At 39.0% G+C, this 26,754-nt stretch overlaps 1 protein-coding gene across 2 annotated transcripts in view; it reads right to left on the bottom strand.

The window, feature by feature from the left end:
• The window catches only part of Chst9 (carbohydrate sulfotransferase 9), a 214,036-nt gene that overhangs the window by 79,158 nt on the left and 108,124 nt on the right, over positions 1 to 26,754 (bottom strand). Inside the window, exon 3 of one of the 2 annotated variants that reach the window (XM_026388071.2) lies at positions 25,186 to 25,227. The exons of the other annotated variant lie outside the window; for it this stretch is intronic. Within the exon in view, the coding sequence (XP_026243856.1) occupies positions 25,186 to 25,227 (42 nt within the window). The remainder of the gene's footprint in view (positions 1 to 25,185; positions 25,228 to 26,754) is intronic. 2 annotated transcript variants of the gene reach the window in all.

The following is a 26,754-nucleotide window of genomic DNA, read 5'->3' as shown; positions in this document are numbered from 1 at the left end:
TTAGGTGTCCTTCAATAAATAAATGAATAAAGAAAATGTGGTATATATTGTCAATGGAATATTACCCAGCTTTAAAGGAGAATGAAATTATGGCATTCACCAGTATGAATGGAGCTGGAGGCCATCATGCTAAGGGAAAAAAGCCAATTCCAAAAAAACAAAGGCAGAATGTTTTCTCTAATATGTGGATGCTAACTCACAATAAGGGGAGGGCACTAGAGAAGAATAGAGTTACCTTAGATTAGGTAGAGGAAAGTGAAGGGAGGGGAGGGGATGGGAGAGGATGCGGGGATAAGGACAGTAGAACGAAACAGACATTATTGCTTTATGGATATATGCGACTGCATGACCAACACAGTTCTACAACATGTACACTCAGAAAAATGAGAAATTATATCCCATCTATGTATGATATATCAAAGTGCATAAATGCATTCTACTGTCATGTATAACTAATTAAAACAAAAAAGTAAAAAAAGAAATATATATATATACACACACACACACACACACACACATTCATACATATATACACACATACACACACACATACTCACACACATGTTTAAACTCTAAGAATGTCTATACTAGGATTTTAGAAAGCCATATGCAACTGGGATTTGTTTTTTTGGACAGAACTGACCTTGTATTGAAGGGTGTCTGGCTTTGTTGGCTCCTATTTCTGGGGCAACAAAAACTCTCTTACAAACTTCCAATAAAGCTCAGCACCCAGTCCTGGTGGCACCACTGTGGAGGAGCCTTGGTTCCTGCTGTCTTTGCACATTTTGCAGCAAGTTCTAGTGCTCTGCTCTAGCTTGGTCTGTTTGTAGGCTCTTGCAACAAAAACTAAGGTATTTGCAATCACGGACCATTTTGGTATTTCTCAAAATCAGGAAGTGAATGCAACATATTATGAGGTTATATTCAAATAAACCCCTCATAAAGCAAAAATACTATAAGCTGAAAATACACTCAATCCACCTAACCTACTGAACATCCTGGCTTAGAGACACCCATACACTATAGACTATCAGGTGTTCATCCTTGTGATCTTGTGGTTGACTGGGAGCTTGCTACTCCCAGCCAATGTCATGAGAGAGGATCATGTGGCACATCACAGGCTCCAGGATAGGTCAAAATTTGAAGTATGATTTCTACAGAATGCATATCATTTCCATATCATCTTAAGTCAGAGACTGTCTACATGCAACAGTTTATAAGACAAGTGACAATATTCTATCTTTCTGGAAGTATTAAGTAATTACACAATATTAAAGTAATGACTACGTAAATGCACATATGAATTGTGGTGTTAGGTCAGTGGAGTAGTTCCAAGTGGGAAAAGTTAATGGCAAACTGTGGAAAGAAGAATGCCTTTCAGTAAGTCACAAAAAGAAATTAAAATTAACTTGCTTATTCATTATAACTCAGACATATGGATTGACTAACTGAATGGACCGCTTATCTTTTTTTTTTTTTTTAAATGGAGCTGGGGGTTGAACCCAAAGCCTTGTGCATGTGAGGCAAGCACTCTACCACTCTACCTACTGAGCTATATCCCCAGCCCTGACATCTTATAATTTGACTTAGCTGTAAATAAGTAATATAAAATTAACAGTATTCTAAAAATATTTTTGAAATAACTTTGTGGAAACTTAGCATCCAAAATATCACTTGTTGTTTGTGTGAATAATAAGTTTATTTAAAGATTGAGGGCAGAATGGGGTGCTGAGTGGCTTATTGAAATCAAAGCCCTAGAGTAATCTGCATAATAATTATCCTAATCATTTTCCTACCTAAAAGACCCTGATGATGTATAGTCTTTCCCATGACCACATGGAGAGTCAGGGGAAAGAGAAATCAAATCCATGATTCCCAGTCCCACACCATCATTTCATTACTCTGGAAGACCCAGTTCTACCCCTCCTGGGAGGTTAGCCCAAAGCTCACAAACTAGGTCATTGGGTGAAGTGCAGAGAAGTTTTCTTTGTTTCAATTTACAGGGTGAAATGATGGGCCTGGACCTGGTAAATTGTATTTGCAATTATTTTCTTAATTATAACTGCAGGGTAATTTCGTAGATAGGGTACAAAATATAGCAAGACCCCCCCCACCAACCACCACCACCACCACCAATAAAGGGATAGGGCATTTGAAGGTCCCTTATCTTCACTATAAGGTGTTGCTGAAAGATCCGACATCCTGTAAAGATAGCCCTTGATGGTTTTATGTAGTTTAACACTTCTTCACACTACAACCTAAAGAAATGGTGGATTCGGAACAGAAAATCAATGAAAGTGGTTACTGGGGTATATCACAAGGACAAAAACAAGCTTTTTCGGCTACACCTTTCCCTTTTAATCTGTGGTTTTAGTCTTGTATCTACACCATGAAATGTGTTTTTTTCTGCTTGTCTGTTTCCTTCAAGAGATTATTCTATGAGGATGTGTTATTTGCTCCTTTTTTTTCTTCCCATTTTACTTGATCAGAGTGAGAAACTATTCTCCTCTGGTCTCAGTCAACACACTGTCCATTACCATAATGATTAGTTAAAATGGACTCTAGAAGCATGCTTTAATAAGAGTTTGAATGTCCAAAAAAGAAAAACAAACAAAACAAACAAACAAACACACAAAACAGGCCTAAAAACCCAAACCACAATTCAGTCTCACATCAGTGAAAGCAAAGGAGAACAATAAAGCAGGAGAACAAAACTAGGCATTATGGGGAAAAAAACCCAAAAAACAAAATGAAAGATAGGCTTATAAAACCAAGACCCAATAACTGAGCAGGAGAGGGGCGGACAAATGTCCTGGGGGAAGAGTAAAGTAGCCCAGGGCAGAGAGAAAGAGGCAATGAAAGGGACCAAGCAAGGCAAAGATGTTTGTACTTCCTTTTTCTTTCTTTTATTTCCCTCCTTAACACATTCATGTGTTGCTTCCAGTGGTAGAAGCCACCGGGAGAGAGAGAAGACGGGGCTTCCGACTTCAAAACTGTGCCTACTCTAAATGCTCTTCCTCCAACCAATTTGATACCTAAAAATAGTCCATCAGGGGACACACTGAATGACGATGTCTATAAACAGGTGTTTTTTTTCTTTTCCTTCCTTGAAAAGACATATGGCCGCTAATTGTTTTATTCCAGAAAGTACTTTTTGGCAATGCTGATTTTATATCCCTAAGTGCCTCCTAGTGACAAGGTCCAATTTCAAAATCTCTTACACAGTAATATTGTTCTAGCTGTTTCCTTTTCCAGTCCAAATGTGGCTATCTCCGAGATGAAGAATCCAATTTATAATCAATTTAATTTAATTAGAGAAGAAAGTTTTTTTTTTTTTTTTTTGAGTAGGTCTAGGACATCATAGCAACGAATTACTGTTTCTTCATAAATTAAATTATGAAGAAATTAAGGACTATAGATTTTATTGCAAAAATCTATAGTCCTCTATTATAGGAACAGGTTTTCCCCAGTTACAGTATTACTCAGCAGACTCTCTGGAAATGTGGTTGTCATGTCCTCCTCCTCTGTTAAGTGATATCATGACTCCAATTCCTGACATAGTTTTTTTTTATTCATCTTGTAAAACAATAAAATAGCAGGATAGATAAGAAGAATAGCATTTCATTCTATAGTTCTTATTCAGTTATGATTTCTCCTGATTATTTCTAGGACTCCTATAAATTTAGCATAGTATCTAAGAGGAAAAACATTGCAATGAGAAATATGTAGGTTTCAAAACTGACCTAGTAACTTCATATGACATGGGCCATGCTATGTAAGCCCTTTGAACCTCAATTTTCTATCTGTAAAATGGGAATAATAATTGTAGCAGAAGATTTTTGTGAGAATTAAATGAGATGCTACATGTAAAGTTCTTACCAGCTTGTCAACATGTACGTAAAGGCTTAATAAATGGCAGTTTCTAAGATGCATACTCCAATAATTGATGTAGGCTAACTCTATTGTCTTTTCTTTTTTTTTTCTTCAAAATTATTTGGTAGAAATCCTTTTAATTCTTTGAAGCAGAATCACAATGACCTTTCAACTGACTGTGGACCATGTTTACTTCTAGTCAATGTTATTTTTAAACTCTCTTTAGAACCTAAGAGCTCAAGAGCTTAACTAGCACATTCAACACAACCAGATCTGATCTAGCCTAGTTGGCAAACTGTCTATGAATAAAGAGGCCAAATAAGAGGCATTATAAATTGTCTTTGTGTAGCTTTCTACAGATTTTTGAACAGATACTGATTTTCTGAATGAGGAAGCGAAGGCATGGGGTTTCATCAATGGGTCTCCAGTGGGGGGAGAGCCGCCCTCCAACAGTTTGTGAAATCTTTCAGAGGGGCCACCTTTCCTTTTACCAGGGGCATGAGATCCTCACAAATGGAACCATTCTGCCCTGGCTGCTCTCCAGCCACTATTTCCCCATTATCATTAATGGAAGCCCATTGAATCCTTTAGCTACTTCTGAAATGCAGATGCAGTTAAGGACCATTAGGCTAGTTACTGATCTTGAGTAGAACCCAGGTCAATGGGGCAGAGGAGGCACTGCTTCTAATTCTTCACTTAGAATTTTTAGCTTCAAATATTTCTTATTTTCCTTCTTTCACTCCCCATACCACCCTAATCCTATTTCCAACACCTATTTTCAGACCTAGTTGAAAGGGAAACTGATTAGCATGAAGTTAAAAGAGTCATTATGTAATTGGAATTTTCTCTATGATGTAGTCAGAATAACAGAAAGATCTTAACCAGCATCCTGAAGAGAAAGAGGTTAGCTGCACTACTAGGCTTTATTAATTTTTCTTATTTATATTTTTGGCCAGGATCATATGCTGACTGATGAATCTATTTTGAGAGATCTTTAAAATTTAGGTAAGCTCTAGGCACAGGGACGATATATTATATTCATAGAGGTCTACTAATTTCAATAAACTTGAGGCAAGTATGTACCTTCATTGTTCTGGAAACTTCTACCAATGTGTGTGTGTGTGTGTGTGGGGGGTATGAACTGGATTTAAAGTGGGTTTCCCTGCCATATAAAATTTTATTGTAATGTCGTTTAGTCATTTAATTTTCATTCACTAGATTTCAAGTATGGTTGAAACAGCCAGACATCTCTAGTACTTTATCCTTACAGTGTCCTAGTATGTCACCATTTATCACTGTAAAAATTGTTCCTAAAACCCACTTTCCATCTCCAGTTACAGCATTGTTCTTTTTTTCCTGCATATTTGCTATCTGCCTCTCCCATTGCACGTTCAAATGATTTATGTGATTGCTTCTCAGTCTTTCCTGGGATTGTTGCAATTTTTAGAAGTTATTTCTGTTCAATCTGTCATGTAAAAATTGCGTAGAATAGTCCAATCTCACTGATTTGAATCAAATTGGAGCCAGCAAAACCGAGTCGTTTCAGCAGCTTGGGTGCTGGTGAACAGGGCACTGGTGAATGGGCCGAGATGGTGATCTTGTTGTGACAATATAAAATAGCCTGGGAGGAAGAAAGAGGGCACAGTGTGCTTTAATATTCCAGTCCCCACTGTGTGCCGGCACCTACGTGTGTTCCGATGATACTGTGCTTGATCCACCCAAAGAATAGTGCTAATTAAAAAGATTTACATACAGTTCCAATTAATTAAATACATAGTGCTTGCCATATAGTTGGCATTCCATAAATTATGGCTGGATGAACAAATGAATGAATGATTCTTTGCCTACATCCTACCAATTGCCTCTATATATGTGTTCAGCCCATCTGATCACAGCACAGTATTGAGGGGCCACAGTTCAGGTTGTATTTTAACATAAGCCCTTTTGCTTGGCTTTGTTCTCTGACTGGCTGTTCTTGTAACCTGCCGCCCTGCATGGATATCCTGTTTGTTAGCTGCAGGAGGAGGCTAGAGAAGGGTGTGGACATAGGAGAAAATCCATTAGTATGATTGCAAAATCTAAGTCAAGATAAACCTCTTCTGTTTATATTTGGAGTTACTAATCCCGTAAAGTCAGGAGAATTGTAAGCAGATATATAAACATTCAACAGTGGGTAGAGGCTTCTAGGTTGTTGAGATGTACATTTAGCTGCCTGGTAGAAAAACTGATTATACAAAGAAATCATTCTTGTCATAACCAACTAAAATAGAGACAAGAGAGCCCAGGGGAAATGTTCAGAACACAAATACCAGCTAGTCAAATGCAAAGAAATGACTTGATAAGTCTAGCTTTTCCTCTACCTGACGATGAAACTGCCTGCTGTGATTTTGAGACTAGCTTTACGTAACAGCAGCTGCTGCTCCTCCCCAGTTGGAGCCAGCCAACTTCTGCAAAGGGTGTAAATGTCAATAAGCTTCTTTTGAATACAACTTACATATATATTTTTCTCTTTTTTGATAAAACTTCTGGCTTTCTTTTGTTCTTTGGACTTCCTAGAGGCCATTTTGGTTTCTGCATGTATTCTGGGTTGCAATCCTATTGTTCCCATTTCCCCAATAAGACTTTTTATATTTGGAGCATCCTTACTGTATTTTTAATTGACTTTAATATTAGAATAAAACATGTTTAAAATAGAACTGAAAAAAAATTAAAAGATGAGCGAGGTCAAAGTTCACATTGATAAAAATCGAACTTTCACTTGTTGATCTTCACCATATCTGTCAAAAGGAAAATATGGACCAACAAAGCTCAGGAAAGTGACCCATGACAGAGAGGCGGCCTGAAGAAATGTGGGTGGTGAGTCATGTGAGTCCTGGCATATCTAAACAGAGGGAAGCAAAGCCCTTCCCTTTCTCTGAGGGAATGATACAATGTATCAAGGGTTTCACTTCTCCTTTTATTATTCTCTTAGTCCCTTTTTGTAATTTAGAAAACAGAACCCAAACTGTTTTTACCTTTTAAGCGGATTTTTCCTTATAAGATGGGAAACTTATGGAAGGTAAATTTGAGTGTCTGGAAAGATTTTAGAAGAGAGAAAGAAAAAAGAAAAACTTCATCATTCATTTCTTTGGCAAAAGTTTTTGAGATTGACCAAATATCAGGAAATGTGCAAGTTGATGGAGAGTCAGGGATGAACATAATGTAGGAAGATCTGTCCAAAAAAATTGCCCCAATCATTATATAATTTCAATGTGCTAATATAGTGTGGATAGAATGGAGTCAATAGTGTTCTTTTTTTTTGCATTATATGTATACTCAGAAAAATGAGAAAATATATCCCACCTATGCATGATATATCAAAGTATATAAGTGTATTCTACTGTCATGTATAACTAACTAAAACAAATAAAAAATTAAAAAGAAGAATGGAGTCAATGGATTATTAAGATAGCCAAGAGTGGGGAGATATATTTTCTTTCTTTAAAATTTTTTTAGTTGTAGTTGGACATAATGCCTTTGTTTTATTTGTTTATTCTTACACGGTACTGAGGATTGAACCCAGTACCTCCTATGTGCTAGGCAAGCTCTCTGTCACTGAGCTACAGCCCCAGAGCTGGACATCTTTTCTAATTAAGTGGAGGTGAGACTGTCCTGGGGGAAGTGATCTTTAATCTGAACCCTAAGGCCAATCCCAGAGGTGGGAGTGATTGGTGGAATGAAGGGGAGTCAGGGAGGATGGAGAAGGAATTATTGCAGTGTTGGTATTTGGAAGGACCATTCTTGATAGAACAGGTGAGACAAGCTGAGTGCAAAGGTGAGCAGATCTCTAGAGAGTCATAGGAAGTAGAGAGAGAAAGGTTGGTAGGAAAAGGGCTGATTTATCTGATCATGTAAAGGAATTTGCATCTCCTTCTGAGGATGATGGGAAATCTGACATGTTTCAAGCTGTGGAGTGGGGCCCTCAGATCTGCATATGGCAAAATGCATTTTGCAATCTGACCAGTGGCACAGAGAGAGCCAGGGAGAGGTGGCCATGGGCAGAGAAGGACAGAAAAAGAGAGCAGGATGCACATTTCAGAGGTAAAATGGATAGGACTTACAATTGAATGTGTGAGCTAAAGGAGAGGGAAAGTGTCAAGTTCTATGTTTCCAGCAGAAGTAACTAGGTGGGTTGAGAGATGTTGGAAGAGGAACAGGTTTGAGGGGAGTGGCAGTAATGGCACCTCACTAGGCAGTTGATGACATGGCTCTGTCGTTCTGAAGATGGCCATGCCTGTGGGAATGGCTGAAATCTGCAGGGAAAGAGAATAGATTCGAAAGCTCAGGGGACTAAGGACCAGCCAAGAAGAGTCTCCTAGAAGAAGACAGCTTCTCAAAGCATGGAGAAGGAACAGAGTGGGAGAAGCAAACTTTCTTTTTCAAGAAAGAGAGGGTAATCAGATGAAGACAAGTCACATCACATAGACCGCGAAATGTCTTTTGAATGTAACAACATGGAGATCATTAGCCAATGTGAGCCAGTGGCGCTGTTGAGACAGAAGTCAGAATAGAGTGGACAGGAATAGATTTGTGGTGGGGAGAGAAAAGGATGTAGGGAAAAGTCTTTCAGGATGAGCAAATAAGGGAAAGAGCTGTACCTGGAGGAGACACAGGATTCAGGTGGCTTGTTCTCTCTCTCTCCCTCAAGAAGAAAACTGTAATATTGTAAATACTGACTGAAGAAAAAAGTCGAGAAGAGGTTCTAGATCAAGAAGGAAATGTGCATGACCCATCCAGGGAGGTAAAGTGGAGCACAGGGAGAGATGGTACCCAGAGCACAGGAAGAGAATTTGGTTAAATTTCAAACTGGAGGATTTACGAAATAGGTATTTCAGACCATTGACCTAGGTGGAGAAATAATGCTTAAGTGGTTCTTTTAAGAATTTGCAACCACAATCAATTAGTTAGGAATTATAGTATATCAGATATAAATCCTAAAGGTCTGATCCCCTTCCTTACACTGGGTCGCTCTTAAACATGCTACACTAACCAAATCAATATAAGTGGAGTTCCTGGCCTAATTTATAATCCCCCGCAACTTACATCTTTTGGTTTTGAAATAGTGCATTTTGAACACACATTTCTTTAAATAGAAAATAATGCATTGAAAAAGGTGAAATTAATTGCAAAGAATCCTTATTAAATGAATTCCCTGTTAGGCCAAGAGACCAACTTTTATCCAGCTGCTCCCAGCCTGCTCTCCTGTGTCTGTTTCTTGTTTCTACCTTTCCCTGTTGCTTTCTTGTTCCTTTAGCACCCGGCACAATATAGGGCTCTCAGGAGGTATTCCTTAAGATTGGCATTTCTAACTGCGTCTCTGCTGCCGCCGTATAGAAAATGCAGTCTTTGATGGCCCTTCCTTCTTGAGGTTTGCAGCAGGTTCTTGTTTTTTTGTTTGTTCCTTTCCTTTGTCAAAATCACTGAAACTCCAAATTGGAGACCAAAGGAATCTCTGACAAAGTGCTCTCGCCTGCTTACTGTGTTCCTTCCTGCAACCACACACAGAAACATACCTCTGTATTTCAGGTAGGATTTCGCCCTGTACATCAAGGACTCAAGGAAGAAAGGAGCCCCTGTTGGATTTGCCGGAATGTTCTGTTGCATCCTCTGTGTACATGTAACTCGGATTCAGTCATGGAATCTCAAGACTTTCATGTTGAAAAGGATCTTCGAGATCATTTCATCTCCCTGTCAGCCTGGACCACACTCTGTTGTATGGACAAGAAAACTTACAGGGGTTCAGCTCATGGCCGGAGAGCTCATTCCATGAATTGGAGACCTTAGAGAGTTGTGTGATCATGGCACACCAGGGACATATAGGAGGAGGTGAGGAGTTTGCATGCCTGTCCTGTTGGCAGGGTGTCCTGTATGTGTTATGGCTTATGAAGTTTTTGTTCAGAATCAAATGAACTGGACAGAACTTTTCTATGTTGGTATGTGAATACATGACCAAGGAAACCCCACATCATGTACAGAAACAAGAATGGGATCCTAATTTAGAACAAGTTATACTCCATGTAGGTATAATATGTAAAAACATACTCTACTGGCATGTATATCTAAAAAGAACAAATTCTAAAAATCCTTAATTAAAAAAAAATGAATGAGATCTTTGGATTAATGAAAAGTGCCAGGTTATCATCAGACTAAAGTCTAGATCCCAGTATAATCTCCCTACCTTCTGTTTAGAATTAAAATATTCTAGAAAGATGGGTGAAATAGTGCCAGGGAGTGTGGTAATAAATTTCTGATGTGTGGGATGCAGTTGGTGAGAGCATTCCTTCATTTGGTCTTGGACTTTGGGGAGTAATGGAGAGGAAAGACAAGTTAAATAAGCTTTTGTTATTCTGTGGCTCTGTTGATAAAGGTACCATCAAATACGTTTAAAAGCATATTTTCTGAAACAAAACCTCTGGAAGTTTTTTTTAACACTCTTGAACTGTGAAAAAGTCCTCTTCTCCTCCACTTTATGTTTTCCTTTTGCCTTTGGCAGAATCAAATCCATGGTAACCGATTTTGCATCAGAAATACTCACTACCATAAGCTGCTGCGGAGATGCAACTTGAAAGAATAGTTTCTAAATTAACTCAGAACAAGGATCAAGGTAATATTTCTATCCTCATTTTTACTTGTTTTGCCCTTGAACCTTATTTTCTGTAAAGATTTATGTGCCTTAGGCCTTGTAAATAGTCCCAAGACTAATAGGGTCTTTATTAAATATAATTCTATCATAGTAAGTAATCATTTTCATTTATAACATGTCTGTAGATATATTAGGATTTTCTTTTTATATGCAGTCAATTTACCTAAGATCACAAAATGTTACTCAATATCCAAAAGCTGAAAGCCAAAGCCTTTGGCTTGTAGCCCCAACGATTTAAGTGAAGATGCCTTTCATACTTTCTCATCTTTTCTTCTGTCAACTGACTGCTTTCATATATTACAATTTTCATGACCTTCGGAGAAGCATGTCCATCTCTCTCTGTTTTTGTACTACATGACTAGAAGTTTACTGGTGTAATCAAGATGGACATCACCTAGGGTCACTCGGAATGATCTGATGTTCCATCAAGACAGAGACAGGGTATGTGGAATAGAAAGAGGGTAAGGTTTGAGGTCCTACAGCCTCAGGCTGTACCCACACTCCATGCCTAGTCCCTTTGGGACTGTGGACAAGAAACATACTTGCTCTGAACCTCAGGTTTCTTGTTCAGAACATCAAGATAATTAGACCTGTTATAAAGGCAGACTGAAGGATTGCAGGAGATAGAGCTCCTGACTCTGGTAGGTGCTCACCAGTATTAGACACTCATAATGTATCTATCTTCTAGCTTTTTGGTTTTGGTAGAACTTTCTCAATGAGTGTGGAGAACACTCATCTCAATATTTGGGTATTTCCTGATTATCCCAAAGGATCTCAGGATGACAGCTGTAGAAGCTGTGGTCACTTGCTCATGTGGTGGTGAGCTGTTGAAAGGGCATGCAGATGGGGCAAGGAAAGAGAGGTGTAAGGTAGACAACCAGAGGGACTTGTTGCCACAGGCAGCTTCGTCTTTAGGCCTTTGTGGGTAGTTAGTGACATGCAGGTCTGGGCTGAAGGACATAATTACTTGCATTAACGTACCTATATCCTTCCAGTAAAACAACTCTTAATACATCAGCATTTTGCAGAGGGACTTTAGAGAGGCTGAACAACTTGCCCAAGGTCATACAATAAACCAGAGCTTCAATCCAGTTCTATCTGATTCCAGAATTCAGAGCTAAAAATGCTCAAGGGAGGGAAAGGGAGTCAGGATGACACACCAGTTCACAAAAGGAAGGTTGCTGGGACAGCGAAGGAATTAGTCTATCTTTCACCTGCATGTGCATATGGATTGAGCAGTTAATCCAGAAGTAGGTGGTCCTTAAGCCTGGGCTGTGGGAAGGGCAGGGAACATTACGACAGAGTCACAGTACAGTTCTTTGTCTCACCTGGGAAGTTGAACAATCAGAGGGCAATTAAATTCCAGGTGACTCAGCGCTTAACAACTAATGTAGTAAGAATACAGACAAATGCAAGTCCAGCTTCGACCGCATCAACCAGAACAGCTTCAGGGAAACCTGCCACCGAACAGGTGGGACTTCACTTTATCTTGGAGAATGCAGAATTGTTTCAGCAGAGCCGAGGGTGCTCTTTGGGGGTAGCCCAGACATGTTTCCAAAAATGCTGAGTCAGGCAGGCCATGGCCTGAGCACCGGGGCCCAGAGAAACCTGGTGTGGGTGGGAGGGGATGGAGCCCAGCCAGAACTGGAAAGCCGGGTCCCCATGATGAAAGCTTTGAGGGCCTTTCTCAGCCTAGGAAAGAACAGGACAGGAACAAAACTGGGGATCATTTGTGTGGGAGGGCTGGAGAAGAATCAGCAGAGTAATTAGCCGATTAGTAGTGGCTACAATTAGGAAATCACACCAGAAGAAATAAACAGCGGGTCCAGGAGAGAGCGTAGAAATGGAAAACGGGAGATCCTTCAAGAGAAGAGTCTAGAAGTAAACCTGGGACGCCTATTGTGTTTATTTCTCTTATTTAAAAGTTTCCAAACTTAGCCATGAGCAGACTGGAAGGCGAGAGTGAATGTACTCACTGGGGTCCCTGTGGGGTGACAGGTGGGTGGGGAGATAGACTCATGGTTTCTCTTCAGGAGCGTCAGCATTTCAAGGATCCAAATTCCCACAAGGCCACCAAGCGCTAGCAGCTGGTATTTTCCCAAAGCCTCCTGTACTTCTGATCTTTAGAGTGGATTTCCTTCTACTGACAAGGCTGCCCTTGCCTTTGTCCTCCATAAGGGCAACAGTATAAAGAGGGGCAAGTTCCCCCTGTCTTGGTGTCCAGGCCCACATGTATCTGGTTGTACCTCAGCCTAAGCAAGCCCTTCCACTAGATACTGGTCTATGTCAAAGCATTGCTGACTATGAACCTGGACATTAAATTAGGTCACGTGCCCATGAGACACACCTGGAATATGAATGTTACCTGTGTCACATACAGGTCAAGCCACGGTACTGGAGTGTTGGCTTCTAGACCTAATTCTTTCAAGTAGATATGAGCTTGGGTAGGGCCACCTAAACTCCATCATTTATGAAATAAAGGATTGTACGATTCAACTAGTAAGATCTTTCTTGACACACGCAGTGGACCAATAGTAGCAAGTAAGGTGGTGTTCCTAATTTCTCATTCCCTGAATTTATGCAGCGCATAACGTTTGCTGAGTGTGTGCATGTAACCTTAATAGCTAATTTTCAGAGTATGTTACATGGACTGAATACATTGTTCATTTCAAATCTCTTTAACATACAACATTGCTACATTCATGAATCAAGTAATTTACCCTCTTTATACTGAGTGAAGAGTTGTTAATTTAAATATTCTCATACTTTGATTAGTAGTTTGGCATGAAAAAATTAACAAAAAGTAATCAAACAAGGAAAAACATAGCTTGAGCCTGAGACCTTGATATATGACATGAAGTTTAAATATACTTAAAAGTATCTGAGCACGTTTTACTCTTCTAAAAACTATTAAGGGTGGTTTGACTCCTTGGTTATAAAAATTAGCAAGAATCCTTCCTCAAAGAACTGTGCAATTAATATCATTATTAAAACTTTCCCAATTGCTTCTCTTTTTTCACATATATCAACAGTAGTTATTGTTTAATATTTGACTTATTCTATACTTTTTACTATGATCATCAAAGACCCAAATTTCATCTTAAAATTATGGTTACCAAGAATTGAAACTTTAAAAATCTAGATGACTTTAAATGATGATCTGTTTATTCCTTGAAAATTAATTTCTTGGCATTGTGCCTTTCAAATAAGTCATGTAGAATATCTTAGCTAATTTGAATATATTAAATTGGTTGTCAACTTTTTTATGTAAAAATAGATTGGGCACACCCTTAGTAATGTCAATCCCTTAGAAAAATTGATGAAAAAAATTATAAGTTCAATTGTGTTCATAAAATTAAAGAGCTATAATTATGGTATTATCATAAATAAAATATGTGCATACAGCAAATATTAAATATTAAGATTCAAGAACTCTGCAACCAGGCTGTCATTCATAAGCCTGCAAGAACATGTGCACTTCATTAAAGTCAATGGAGTGTACCAGTTCATCTTGGCATTATTCATAATCGAAACATTTCAATTTTAGTTCACACACACACACACACACAAACTAATTTAAAAGTCAAATGAGGAAATTAGTTCTATGCTCTTATGTTCCAATTCCATGGTGATATCAACTAGCAAAATTTAGCCTCAGGAGGTATGGAAAAAATATCTAATACAATGAATGGAAAACCTTTTTAAAGAATTACAGATCTGTTAAAACTAATGTTTTTGCAACCAACTCAACAAAAATATATATAGCATTGTAAAACAGACTCCCAGTCTTCCCTGTTACCAAATGTCTGAGTTTATCTCTAGAGTTACCTCTGGATTTCAAAAGCAGTAAATCAAGAGCTAGATGATTTTTGGGAGAAATAGAGTCCATTTTTTTTAAAACAAAAGTTTTAAACAAATAATGGTTGATTTAAATTTTTTTTTTGCATACACATTATAAAGACTAGTAGGGAAAACTTTTTCTGGTTTATATCTATTAGATTTCTTGTAATCAACATTGTTAACAATATATTTTACTAGATTTGTCTTAACATTTATATTTTTCTTATTATTTGCTTTTCTAGTGCTTGCATTTTTTTTAAAGAGTTGCAGAAGACTATGCCTTTTTTTTAAAGAGAGAGAGAGAGAGAGAGAGAGAGAGAGAGAGAGAGAATTAAAATTTATTTTTTAGTTTTCAGCAAACACAACATCTTTGTTTGTATGTGGTGCTGAGGATCGAACCTGGGCCGCACGCATGCCAGGCGAGCGCACTACCGCTTGAGCCACATCCCCAGCACCTTGCATTTTTTTTGGAGGGGGGTGTACCAGGGATTGAACTCAGGGGCATTCAACCACTGAGCCACATCCCCAGCCCTATTTTGTATTTTATTTAGAGACAGGGTCTCACTGAGTTGCTTAGCACCTTGCCATTGCTGAGACTGGCTTTGAATTCCTGATCCTCCTGCCTCAGCCTCCGGAGCTGCTGGTATTAACAGGCATGCACCACTGTGCCCAGCTAGTGTTTGCCATTCTTTTAGTGCATGTCTACTTTTCATTTTTCTTTTTTTTTTCATCAACGCCCATAGTGTCACTGAGACTCTGTCCATCTCTTACTTGTCCATCTCTACATTGAGTTTTTTGACTCCCACTTATGAAATTAATAATCTTAAGTATTCATTTCTGATCCTCTTCCTCCTGTTGTTGTTTTTGGCATTTTCAGATATCTGACTGAATAGAAGAGCTAAAAAATGTCAAAAAGTCTTTTTTGATGTCCTCGCTAGGGCATGTTGTAGCCAGTGCATGCCAGCCCTGCTGCTGGCTCACCATCCTGGAACTGCATGCCCATGTTCTGTTACCCTGATGCAGTGTTCTCTAAAGGCTCCGCCTCTCCAGGGTCAAGGGCCCATACCTTTTCTTTTCCCAGGTTCGGCTGATCACTAGAGAGGGTTGTGCCATGTGCTCTTGGTAGTAGATGCTGACTAGAGAGGAGGAAGACAAGCACTTGCTACATGGCCACAGTAAGGTATTGGATCAAAGAGGGGACATTGGCCCTGGTGCATTCAATAGTCTGACCACAGCCTTGTTGGTATAGCTCCCAGTCACGTGTCTGTCTCTCTTGAAGACCCAAGGAAGGGATACTGGCTAATGTATCCTGTCTACCCTTCCATATAGCCAGATTATAATGACTGGAAAAATTCAAATTGCAGAGAGGGTCTTGTAGGGGCTCCTGTACTCCAATAGACTAGGAAAGCCTCAAATGTTTATTAGACCTGACTAACGGGGTAGAGGATGCCACTCAAATATTATTGCTTTCTTGCCTTCCTTTCTTTTCTAACTGCACAATTCCTATGGAGTCCTTTTAAAGCCATTATTTGGTGCAGTTCCCTGATTCTCTCCAGTCCACATTACCTGCCTTAGAAGGCTAGGTTTGTGAGATTTGGTATCCCTCCCATGGTCTCATTCTAAGTCCTGGACATGATTTTAAGACTCTGCGTCTTCCTAATTGTCTGGTCGCTGGCCTTCTACAGCCTTCTTCAACATCCACCTCATGTCCCTAATGGGATCAGCATCCCTCTCTCTGCCTCACACTTCTGTGGACCTTTTGTCTATTCAACGAACACCAGCAAGTGACCCTGACGGTCTAGGTGAAGTGCTATCCCTCACCACTCATACTTGCAAGCTGTTTTTTGGGGCCTCTGAATGAGTATAAAATACCCCTTCTAGCTGTATGAACACTTCATACTTCCTTTGTAAAGAACGTGGGCTTTTCTTATGAACTCCCCAATGCAGGATGGTCTTTGCCAACATCACTCCTGGGCGTGGCTGACCAGGGCCTACGGTGATCTTGATGTTGCCTCCTCCTGTCTTGCTTGACCTGTCTTTTTCACCCACTCACCGCACCCTGTCATCTTGCCCTGGAACACGCTGACTCTTGCCTATCTAAGGATCTCATCACAGCTGCTCTTCCTGCACTGAGTGTGCTTCTCCACCTGTTGCCTGGCTGGGTGCCCCTCAGTCCAAGTCTCTGATTCTGCCACCGGCTCAGGCAGACCTCCCTGAAACAGGTCTTCCCTGTACTGTCTTTTCAGCACTCTGCAATATTCCTGCAGAGCATCTAATGGAATCTATAACATTTCCTTTGTTATTTGACGAACTCTCTCCCCATTAAGCCCCCAGAGGTCACGCACCTGCACCTGGTCGTTTGTTTGCAACCCTATATCCAGTATCTAGCACACAGTATGGGTCAATAAACAATAGGTAAAAGGATAAATTCTGTTAGAGCTTTTTTTTGGGGTGGGGTAACTACAGATTGGACTCAGGGGCACTTGACCACTGAGCCACATCCCTAGCCCTATTTTGTATTTTATTTAGAGACAGGGTCTCACTGAGTTGCTTAGCACCTCACTTTTGCTGAGGTTGACTTTGAACTCACTATCCTCCTGCCTCAGCCTCCTGAGCCTCTGGTACTACTGGCATGTGCCATTGTGCCTGGCTTGTTAGAGCTTTTCTAAGCTCTGGTGATGTTAGAGCATCAATTTAATGAAGCTGATGAGGGTCTTTTATATACGTTTGCATCTCTTTTTATCTCTTCCTCTCTCTCTCTCTCTCTCTCTTTATATATATATATATATATATATATATATATATATATATATCTATGTCTATATCTATATCTATATAGATACGGAGATGTGTGTGTGTGCATATATATAAATGCATTTGAGAGTTTATATTTTAAGGTATTAATGATTTCACATATTTATGCAATAAGAGATATTATTAAGCTATTTGATAATTTGCTATCATTCTCTTGCTGCAAAGGTGAGGATAAAGGATACAAATAGCCTGCTCTGTCTCCCTGGAATTGAGGTCATTGCTGAAGGACAATGAATAGTGCTGTAAAATCACTTGTGACATAAAGATCATTATCTAAAGTCATTATCATACATAGGGCATTCAAACCTCACGCTGAGCTTCCCAAGTGCTTTAAGCATGACAGTTCCCCAAATATGTAAGTTTCTATCACTACCTTCTATTTCTTTGATGAAAGGGGGATGAGTTAAAAAGACATCCGTAAATTAAGAAGTAATCACAAATTTAGAAAAGAATAGAAGCAGTCTTGTGCTTTAGCTATTATAAACATGCCTCTTTGACTGCGAACTGTCCTCATTTTTATTGCCAATTTTAAAAAGTTCCTATCACCACGTTTTCAGTAGCAGAATATCTTCACAACCCAGGGATAGACAAAGATTTCTTTGGACACTAAAAGGCATGAACCACCAAAGAGAGAAAAAATTCATTGTTTTCTATCCAAATTAAACTTTCTGCTTATGGAGAGGGACTTTGATAAAGTGACTAGTCAAACCACAAACTGAAATATTTACAATGAATGTATCTGACAAAATGCTTATATCCAGAATGTAAGAACTCTTAACATCAACACTAGACAATTGATCTATTTTTTTTTGTTTTGTTTTCAACAAAAATGAGAGGAAACTTGAATAGACTTTGCCCTGAGGAAGGTATACAAATGGGCAATAAGCACACAAAAAGGTGAACCAACAGCCTTGGAGATATGCAAATTGAAATCATAAAGGTACGATTTTATATCCATTGTCAGTGTGGATGAAGCACTTATGGAACTTTCAGTGCTGCTGGTGAGTGGTTGGGCAGTTTCTTACATAGTTAAACATTAACCTTCATCTAGCAATTTCAGTTCTTGGCATTTATCCAACAGAAATGAAATCATATTTATAAACAAAAGTGTACAAAAATGTGGATATGGTCTTATTCATAATAGCCCTGCACTAGGAATAACTCAAATGCCAAAGACAAAAATAATCAGTAAATAACTATAGACAATGCAATAACATAGCCATGCAATGGAATATTATGCTGCAATAAAAAGGAATGAACTAAAGATATGTGCAGTAATTTTAAAAATATTATAACGTGTGAAAGAAGCCCTTATAAAGCATGTGCTATCTGGCTTCATTGATATGATGTTCTAGAATCAGAATAAGCCAAAATAAACTACAGGGACAGAAATAAGAAAGTGTTTGTCTAACCAGTGAGAAGATGAGGGATATAGAGGAAGAAAGGTAGTGGGTCTGGGATTGGAATTGACTGGAAAGGGAGATAAGAGAACTATTTAGTGTGTAAGAGTGAACTCCTTAGTTTGGATGGCTATTATATAGATACATACAATTATCAAAACTCATTGGATTGAACACTGAATGAAGATTTGTGCATTTTATTGTGTATAAATTGTACCTCAATTAACAAATTAAGAAATTCTATTATTTATAAAAGAATTTCATCATTGAACACCATTGGTAATATTTTCTTATAAATCTTTTTTTGTAGTTGTAGATGGACAACATGCCTTTATTTATTTGTTTATTTTTATGTGGTACTGAGGATCAAACCCAGTGCCTCACGCATGCTAGACAAGCACTCTGCCACTGAGCTACAGCCCCAGACCATATTTTCTTACTTTCTAGGCATGAGAAACCTTAAAAAATATCTCATGCAGTACCATAAATTTAGTCTACCTGATATACAAAGTACAATGATGATAAGATGAATGTATCCAGTCTCATTAAACTGTCTCAATTTAGTGTTATGTTCAAGAACAAAGAGTTACAAAAAAAAAAAAAAGAAAAAAACCAAACCAAACCAAACCAAAACAAAACAAAAAACCAAAAAGTAAAAAAAAAGCATTGCCCTGCATAAGATTCAATTTCCAAAGATGAATGTCATTGCCACTTCATTCCAGCAAGGGGAGTAGTTACACTTTGAGAAGAATTCCATCTTTATCACCACTGAATTACTCTATAAGGCACTTTAACAAAACGGACAAAAAAAAAAATTGACTTTTGGGTGTAGCCACAATGGAAATGACAGATCATTTTAATGAAAGAGAAAAAGATTGGAAACCTTGACCCTCTAGATTACTTCGAACCTCAATGAGAAGGGGGAAAAACACTTGCAGATCAGCTTATTAAAATAATATGTCTGTATAATTCAGGTACCAGGAAAAACATTTAAAAGAACAGCCAAATTAACTGTGGGGTGCCACATTTTCTTTGTTAATTATTTCCATACAAGAATAAAAATGTACAACCCCTTCCCCTACAAAAGAAGAAAGACCCGAACAACTCCGTGGTTTATTGTTCTGGATAGGCGAATGACAGCATCCATTTGTGCAGAATTTACAGCTGTGTGAAGAGCTGCAGTGGTCCTGGGGGTGGGGCGGAGGCCATCAAGGAGGACGGACTCCTGTTCCTCTGCAGCTCTGGGACTTGTCAGCTGAAATCTTTAGGCCACGAATCTTAAGGTGGAGGCTTCATTTAAAAAAATATCATGTTCATCCAATCTTACAAGATTTGTAAGGCTTAATTCTCACATAAGCTCAGGAAGGCTGTAGAAAAGTCTAACTATCCCTTCCTACCAGTTTTGATAATCCTGGATTTACAGAGAAGGATGTTCGGGCTGACAATGGGAAGCATGCCCTATGGCGTGTGTGGATGGAACAGTGGGGCTGCCCGGGGACCAGCGATCAATACAACAGGATGGGTAACTGCCCTCTTTACCTGCGAGCTTTAAAACAACCCAACCCAGATTCTAGCACCTCAGCTTCTTTTTGCGAGATGGAATATGGACTCAGGTCTAGGCCATGCACCTCTACAACCTGTGGCACTCATCACTGCCAGCTGAGCTTCCTTCCTTCTGTTTGAGTTTAATCAGCACCAAGAACACTGAGTACCAGTAGATACTGTCCCTTCCAGGAACTGGGCCCAGGAGGAGTCTCCTAGTTAATGCTAAGCTTATCTAAGGCACAAGCGCAACTCACTCTGAATGAGAGCATCTGTAATAGCTCCAGAGGGGTGTGTCTTTCCTTAAAGTCTCCCACCCCTTGTGCACAAAGTAGGCTTCTCCTTTGGCAGAGTACAGTCTGCTATCAAGATGTAAAATGGTATTCCCCTTGAATTTGAATATGTGTATCCTTTGGCTGGTACATAAACCTTGCTAGAAGATTTTCTTCCTGAAAACTTAAATAACATTTCTAAGTTCATTAGCCCTAAGAAATGATTCTGAATTACTCTCTGTTCATTAAATAGAAGCCATTTCCCCCCGCCCACCTCCTACTCTTTATCCTAGGGAAGCATAGAACCTAGAGTAGAAAATTCAAGTTTTAGATTCTGCCTACAACATTTTCTCAAGATTCCTCAAATCTGAAATGTTATAGTCTGGGCTGTTTTCTTGCTGTCAGAGACTCATGGGATTGCCCAATAAAGCCAAATAAAGCCGTTTCCCTACCTAGCAGAGGATTTTTTAAAGAACAATGAGAAAAGTGTAACAGAAATGCCACGGTAGTCCTCATTTTCAGTTTGCCACTGAATGGACACGTCTTATTTCTTCCAACTACATGGAAAAGTGACAGAAGACAATCCCAAGGGTCAGTAAGACCTGTGAGATAAATGAAGGGTAGAAAGAAGGTGTGAGTAAAGAAGAAAATATAGGAAGAACCCAGAAATGGAAGGCATGCTGATTAAAGCAGAAAGAGAAGTAGAGTGTGGTTGAACAAAGAAAGAAAACGAAGAGATGGCCACCTCTGTGTGGGCTTTCAGGAGGAGATGAGCTGCTTCTTCAGTAGAAAGCAGGCAGGGGTGAGATGGTAATCTCAGGGGCCACTGGGGTCTGGCTGGCAAGAGATGGGTGATTCAAAAGCACATTCAAAAGAAGACTGATAGGCATTTATGGGATGGAGGGAAAACACCCTGTCTGCACCACAGGAGGCAATGCATCAATGGGTCCTTCCTTGGGGAAGGCAGAGATGTATCTGCACTGTGTGTGGCTCAGGCCATGTAGAGAAGTCCCACATGTGGGGAGTGGATGTTGAGGTGTCTTGGGGCAAGCTACGCATGAACAGGTCACTCCAGTCAACTGAAGGAATGTACAGGAAACAGGGAGCCTGGAGGTGAATTTCATGTGACTCAGGTTGAGACAAAAGAGAAGAGTTGATTGGAAGAAGAAGGAGACAGAAGACAAAGCTCTGGGCTCTCCCAACCTCTAATTAATCTCTGGAGTCATGGTTTCACAGAAACCTAGCATTTCGTCTGGATTTGACAGGTTATTCCTAATGTTGCAAATATTACTCATAGAAGATGCTCGTATTCATTTTCTTCAACGATCTTGAATGGTTGCTAGCACCTTGCATTCATCTTTCATGAATAATCACTGACGGAATGAGTCAACCATGTTCCCCAATGAGGAATATGTTTTACATTAATTAAAATAGCAGTCAATAACGTGCAAGATTTAGCCTATATTTTCTTTATTACTGCCATTTGGCAAATTAAGGATGAGAGCCCTAGCAATTCAAATCTCCCTCTGAGGAAAGTTTAGTAACTATCAAGACAGATCTTGGCAGCTCTTGCTTGGGATCCCCAAGGCTCACTAAGCATTTTAAGAGGACACAGGACATTTTCCTAGTGGCTGGTGAGATAACCCTTGTCCAAGAGTGGGAGGCTGTGTAGTTCTGCATATTGCAACCTGCAAATCCTATGCTGAGGTTTAGAATTGGTGTGAAGGCCTGAGGAGCAGGTGGCAGGTGAACTTGTCTCAAATGGTGCTTTTCTATTCCAGAGAAGATGGGAAAACCATCGTGCTAGAGAACTCAAGTTCAAGTGCAAGGGGAGGTTGAGATCAGGACTGTGAGACAAGGGTGGGCTGTGGGAAGAGAGGAAGGCCAGTCAGGGGTCTTACCAACCACTGACCTACTCTGAGAAGTAGGCCTGTGGCTGGAGTTCAGCTGATAGTTGAGAACATGTGAACATGGGGACATTTGGAAACTCTACCTTTAGAGCAAGCCACTCACTTTTTTGGACAATGACAAGAATCTTAGGATCACAGGCTACTGATGTTGAACAGAAAAGGCATCATTCAGCCAAAACAGAGTTGAGGACAGGTCACCAACCCTTGAGTATAAGGCCTCTAAATTTCTGAGATCTGCATTGACCAACATTTCCAATTTCCCTTTCAAAAGCACTATCCCTTAGCCACTAGGGTACCTGTTTGATTTCCTCCAATCCCAGATTAAACAATTATCCATGTGGCTGCATATAGGTATGGCCCTATATGCAAAGTCATGTTTTAAAAATGGGATCTTCATTCTGCTTTAAAAACATTTATACATATCCCCTTCTTCTTTTCATTTCTCATTGTGATTTTTTCCCCCTCTTTCTCCAGAAACAGTGGGGATGGATGTGGAGGTATCCTGGGGCAAGCTGAGCTGAATGATTAGAATTCCCACAAGTAGAGAAAGGAAGGAAAGCTTTTCCAGCAGCGCAAGCAAAAGCAGAGAGATGTGGAGGAGCATAGATAACAGTCACAGGAGATAACTCACAGAGGATAACAGTCCTGCAGCCCCTATGTGCACACCCAGGACACACATACCTCTTTCCTGCTCTCAGCCACCTCTGTAATCTATGCACTGTTATCCCTGTTACATACACAAGAGTTCAGCCAGGTAACCCAGCAGTGTTCTGGCCACTCCGGCTGCCTCTCAGCATAGTGTTTTATAGTTTATGACGTACCTTCACATGATTATAAAGTTCTCCAACTCATTAATTCGTTGTTATCATTGCATCCATTTTATGCATGGTGACATTGACATCTGGACAGATTGTATGACCTGCCCACGTCCCATGGATCGTGGGTGGCTAAATTAGTTTTCAAACTAGTGTCCTCCAGTTCCATATCCCACACTTTTCTAACCAGACAGTGGGAAAGAAAAGCTCTCAGACATAAACTTCCTGAGTTTTCTTTGCATTCAACTTCAAGTTTATCTATTTTTTTTTAAAATCCCCCTTTTCCTTCTGTCTCAGAAAGAAACTTGTTTTATACCATGTTTGAAAGTTCTCTCGAGTGGTCTCATTTATTCCCATGTCTTTACATTTCAACTCTGTGCAGATGACTCTCCAGTCTTTCTCTCTGAACTCCAGGGGTCATTTTGAAACTCTTCAAAAGCATCTTTTCCTGATCATATGCTTTTCACATACCATACCCCACTCCCACCCTGTAGCTCTGCACTACTAATTCCCACTGTGCTCTATTTTTCTAGAGCTTTCTATGCTCCTCTACATCTCTCTTATTTTGCTTGCAAAGCTTTCCTTCCTTTCTCTACTTGTAGGAATTCTATTCATTCAGCTAAGTGTTATACCTACTATGAATATTTCTCCAGTTTTTCTAGTCAGATTTAGTGATGTGGTTTCTGTGTTCCCAAAGTACTTTGCTTATTGGGATAACATGTCACTTATCATATGGGAAAATTATTTGTCTCCATCTCTTTCTTAGTTTAAAAGCTGCCAACATGGTGAATACAAAGAAAAGGATTTTATTTATCATTACTTCCCTAGACTGCAATAAGCATGGCCCATGGCTTAGTGTTTGTTGAATGAATAAAGGAATAAAGAAATGAAAGGTGACTCAGTTACCATTCCAGTTTTTCAACATGCTCTAAGGAGGACATAGTCTGATTTTTTTCCTCACTTCAAATCTGCTGTGGTACTGGAAAGTGGTCTTGCTTGCTTTGTGCAAATATTGAGTTTTAAGTGAAAACAACAACAACAACAAAACCAAAACTAAAAAACTTACTGTATGAAACTAAAAAAGGAAATGGAATGGTATAACATTTTTCATGTGAAAGAAAGTAAATATACTACTATCATCCTGTGACTCATGTTACAGAAAGGCATCCTAAAACCTAAAATTTCTATTTATTAATTTTCAAATGAAATAATAGGAACTGATCATTTTCTATTGGTAAATATGTATATTCACAAATTGCACAATAGTAAACTTTATCTGATTGAAATAATGAGTTTGGCAAGGTAAGGAGGAAAAGCTAGACTGAATTAAGGAAGTTGGAATTTATTGAAAGCAATGTAGTTTTATTACCTTCAATACTATGATCTGCCAATAAAGTCCATCTAAGGTGACATCTACTTAATGACATGGATCCTTATTTTATAGCTGAATGTGTTTGCCTAAAGACCGCTATATGAAGACCCATGAAAATAATGCAGTCTTTTTGCATGGTTTATCAAGAGTTCACTCTATTGTGCTCAGCATAACCATTCTTTGCAGACCATTCAACAATATATTTCCGCTTAGTCTAGAATAATGATTCAAAAATTGTTTATTAACAACATCTGAGTTAAGAAGGTCTTTCTATATTTATAAAGGAAGGGACCTTGGAAACTAAAGAATATAGTCCAGTGTTCCAGGCAGAAGTGGTAAATGCTTTCAAAATAAAAATGTAAACTTTTCCAAATAAGATAAATATTACTTCTTCACCAAGCTAGATATCAGAGAAATCTATCTTTGAAGGCTTTGGTTTCCTTTATAAATTCCTTGAGGGCATGGGTCATAGTCTGCTTGCTTCTCTTCCCATTCTCTGACACTTTATACACTTCAACAGAGCCACCTGGGTTGTGCCTTCTGGTGATGGTAATCAACACCAGAACAGGCACTTAGACATAATGCTGAGGTTTTAAGATAGTCTAGTTGCTGCTCTGCTAATCTGTTAGTAGCCAATTCTCAAACAGTATGAGGAGGTTACTCACTGATTCTGGGTGCAGGCTGCAAATAATTTATTGGGTCCCATCCTGGAAAAGAAGAGAAAGAAAATTCATATGTTACCATCACATCCAGACATTTACAAATCTTTCTAACAAATAAGACTAAAAACCTCTAATATTTTATTGTAACAAGGACAGTCATGGGCAAGAAGAGGGTCATGAAATTAAATATGTCATTTTCTGTGTTTCTGGGCTAAGGAAGAAATGACAGTCTTGGAGTCACTTATTAGCAAACCTGACACTACCTTTAAACTTTGTCATGCAAATGACAGTTTTGTGGCTGAGCTCTCCGCCTGGGAAAGTTTGGGAAGTTGGGATGGGTGCAGTTGGAAAATAGCCATCCCACAGAAGATGATTTCCCTCTATTCTTAGCATTCTTCTCAATTAATGTATTAGTATGTTAATATACAAATTATATTTTCCACTTGAAGTCTTTGTGTGAAATTGTATACTTTGGATACATGTCTTTGGGTAACATTGATACTTGGGGTAGATATACCATGTTCTCCTAGCCCTGGGGGGGGGGGAGTGTCAGTGGCCCATCCTGGATACCTTAGTTTGGAAGACTTGAAACAGTAGAGAATATCCAGGTGGAGAAAACAGGGCTCTGGGGAAAGCAATCCAAGGATAATTACATTGTCCAGAAGTAATGGTAGTTCCTTCTGTACTAAGAGCTGTGCAAGAGTTTTGTTCATTTAATGATGGTCCTAAGGAGGACCATCTTCTGCCAGATGAAATGGCCCAAAGAACATACTATATTTCTCTTTGGTCAGTCATCTATGGGGAGAGGAGGGCCTCTGCTTATACTGAGAACAATTCTAAGGAACTGAAAGCAGGTAATTACACAAGCAGTGTTTTTGGCTTTTTCAGGTACACAATTCCAATTCTTCCAATTTTCAGGTACACAATTCCAATTCTTCCTTAGATAACATTATAAATATAGAATTCATAATCTATGATAATATCTATGATATTATATACCACATTCTATTTTACATATTTAATCATAACATATATCATATTCTATACTATGTAAATATAAATATAACATCTTTAATACATATGTATTATGTTTTGTTCTTTGCATGCTTTTTAAAAACGTTTTTTGAAATATGTTAATACTTGAATAAGCACTCAAGAGTAGTGTGACCTAAGCAATGGTAGGAATATTAATTTTCTGTACTTCCTTCCTGTTCCATTTAAATAACCTACTGTCAGTGCAATTCATTTATGGCATTGCTTTTCTAACCCTAACGGAGAGCAAAGTTTTCTTGGCTCTTGTCTTTTTAATCAGTTTTTACCAAATTTCATTTGTGCAAAAATATATCAGGTTATACTTGTATCAATGAAATGCTTTTTTTTGTTATTAGAATGATTAAAAGAAAATACATCCAAGTGCATTTTGAATTGTATTTTCTGAATTGCCTCGTATAAGGTCTCAGCAGTTCTACTTGATTTAGTAATTTCTGCATTTCAGATGAAGGTATTTATAAGTCATTTATATAGCTCATCAATAAATGATAGGTCTTTCAGTACAACTGATCCCCAGGGCTG

Source organism: Urocitellus parryii, chromosome 13 (assembly GCF_045843805.1).
Source record: "Urocitellus parryii isolate mUroPar1 chromosome 13, mUroPar1.hap1, whole genome shotgun sequence".
NCBI classification, from domain to species: domain Eukaryota; kingdom Metazoa; phylum Chordata; class Mammalia; order Rodentia; family Sciuridae; genus Urocitellus; species Urocitellus parryii.
The sequence above is the reverse complement of the archived record's forward strand: the minus strand, read 5'-3'. Positions and strand labels throughout refer to the sequence as shown.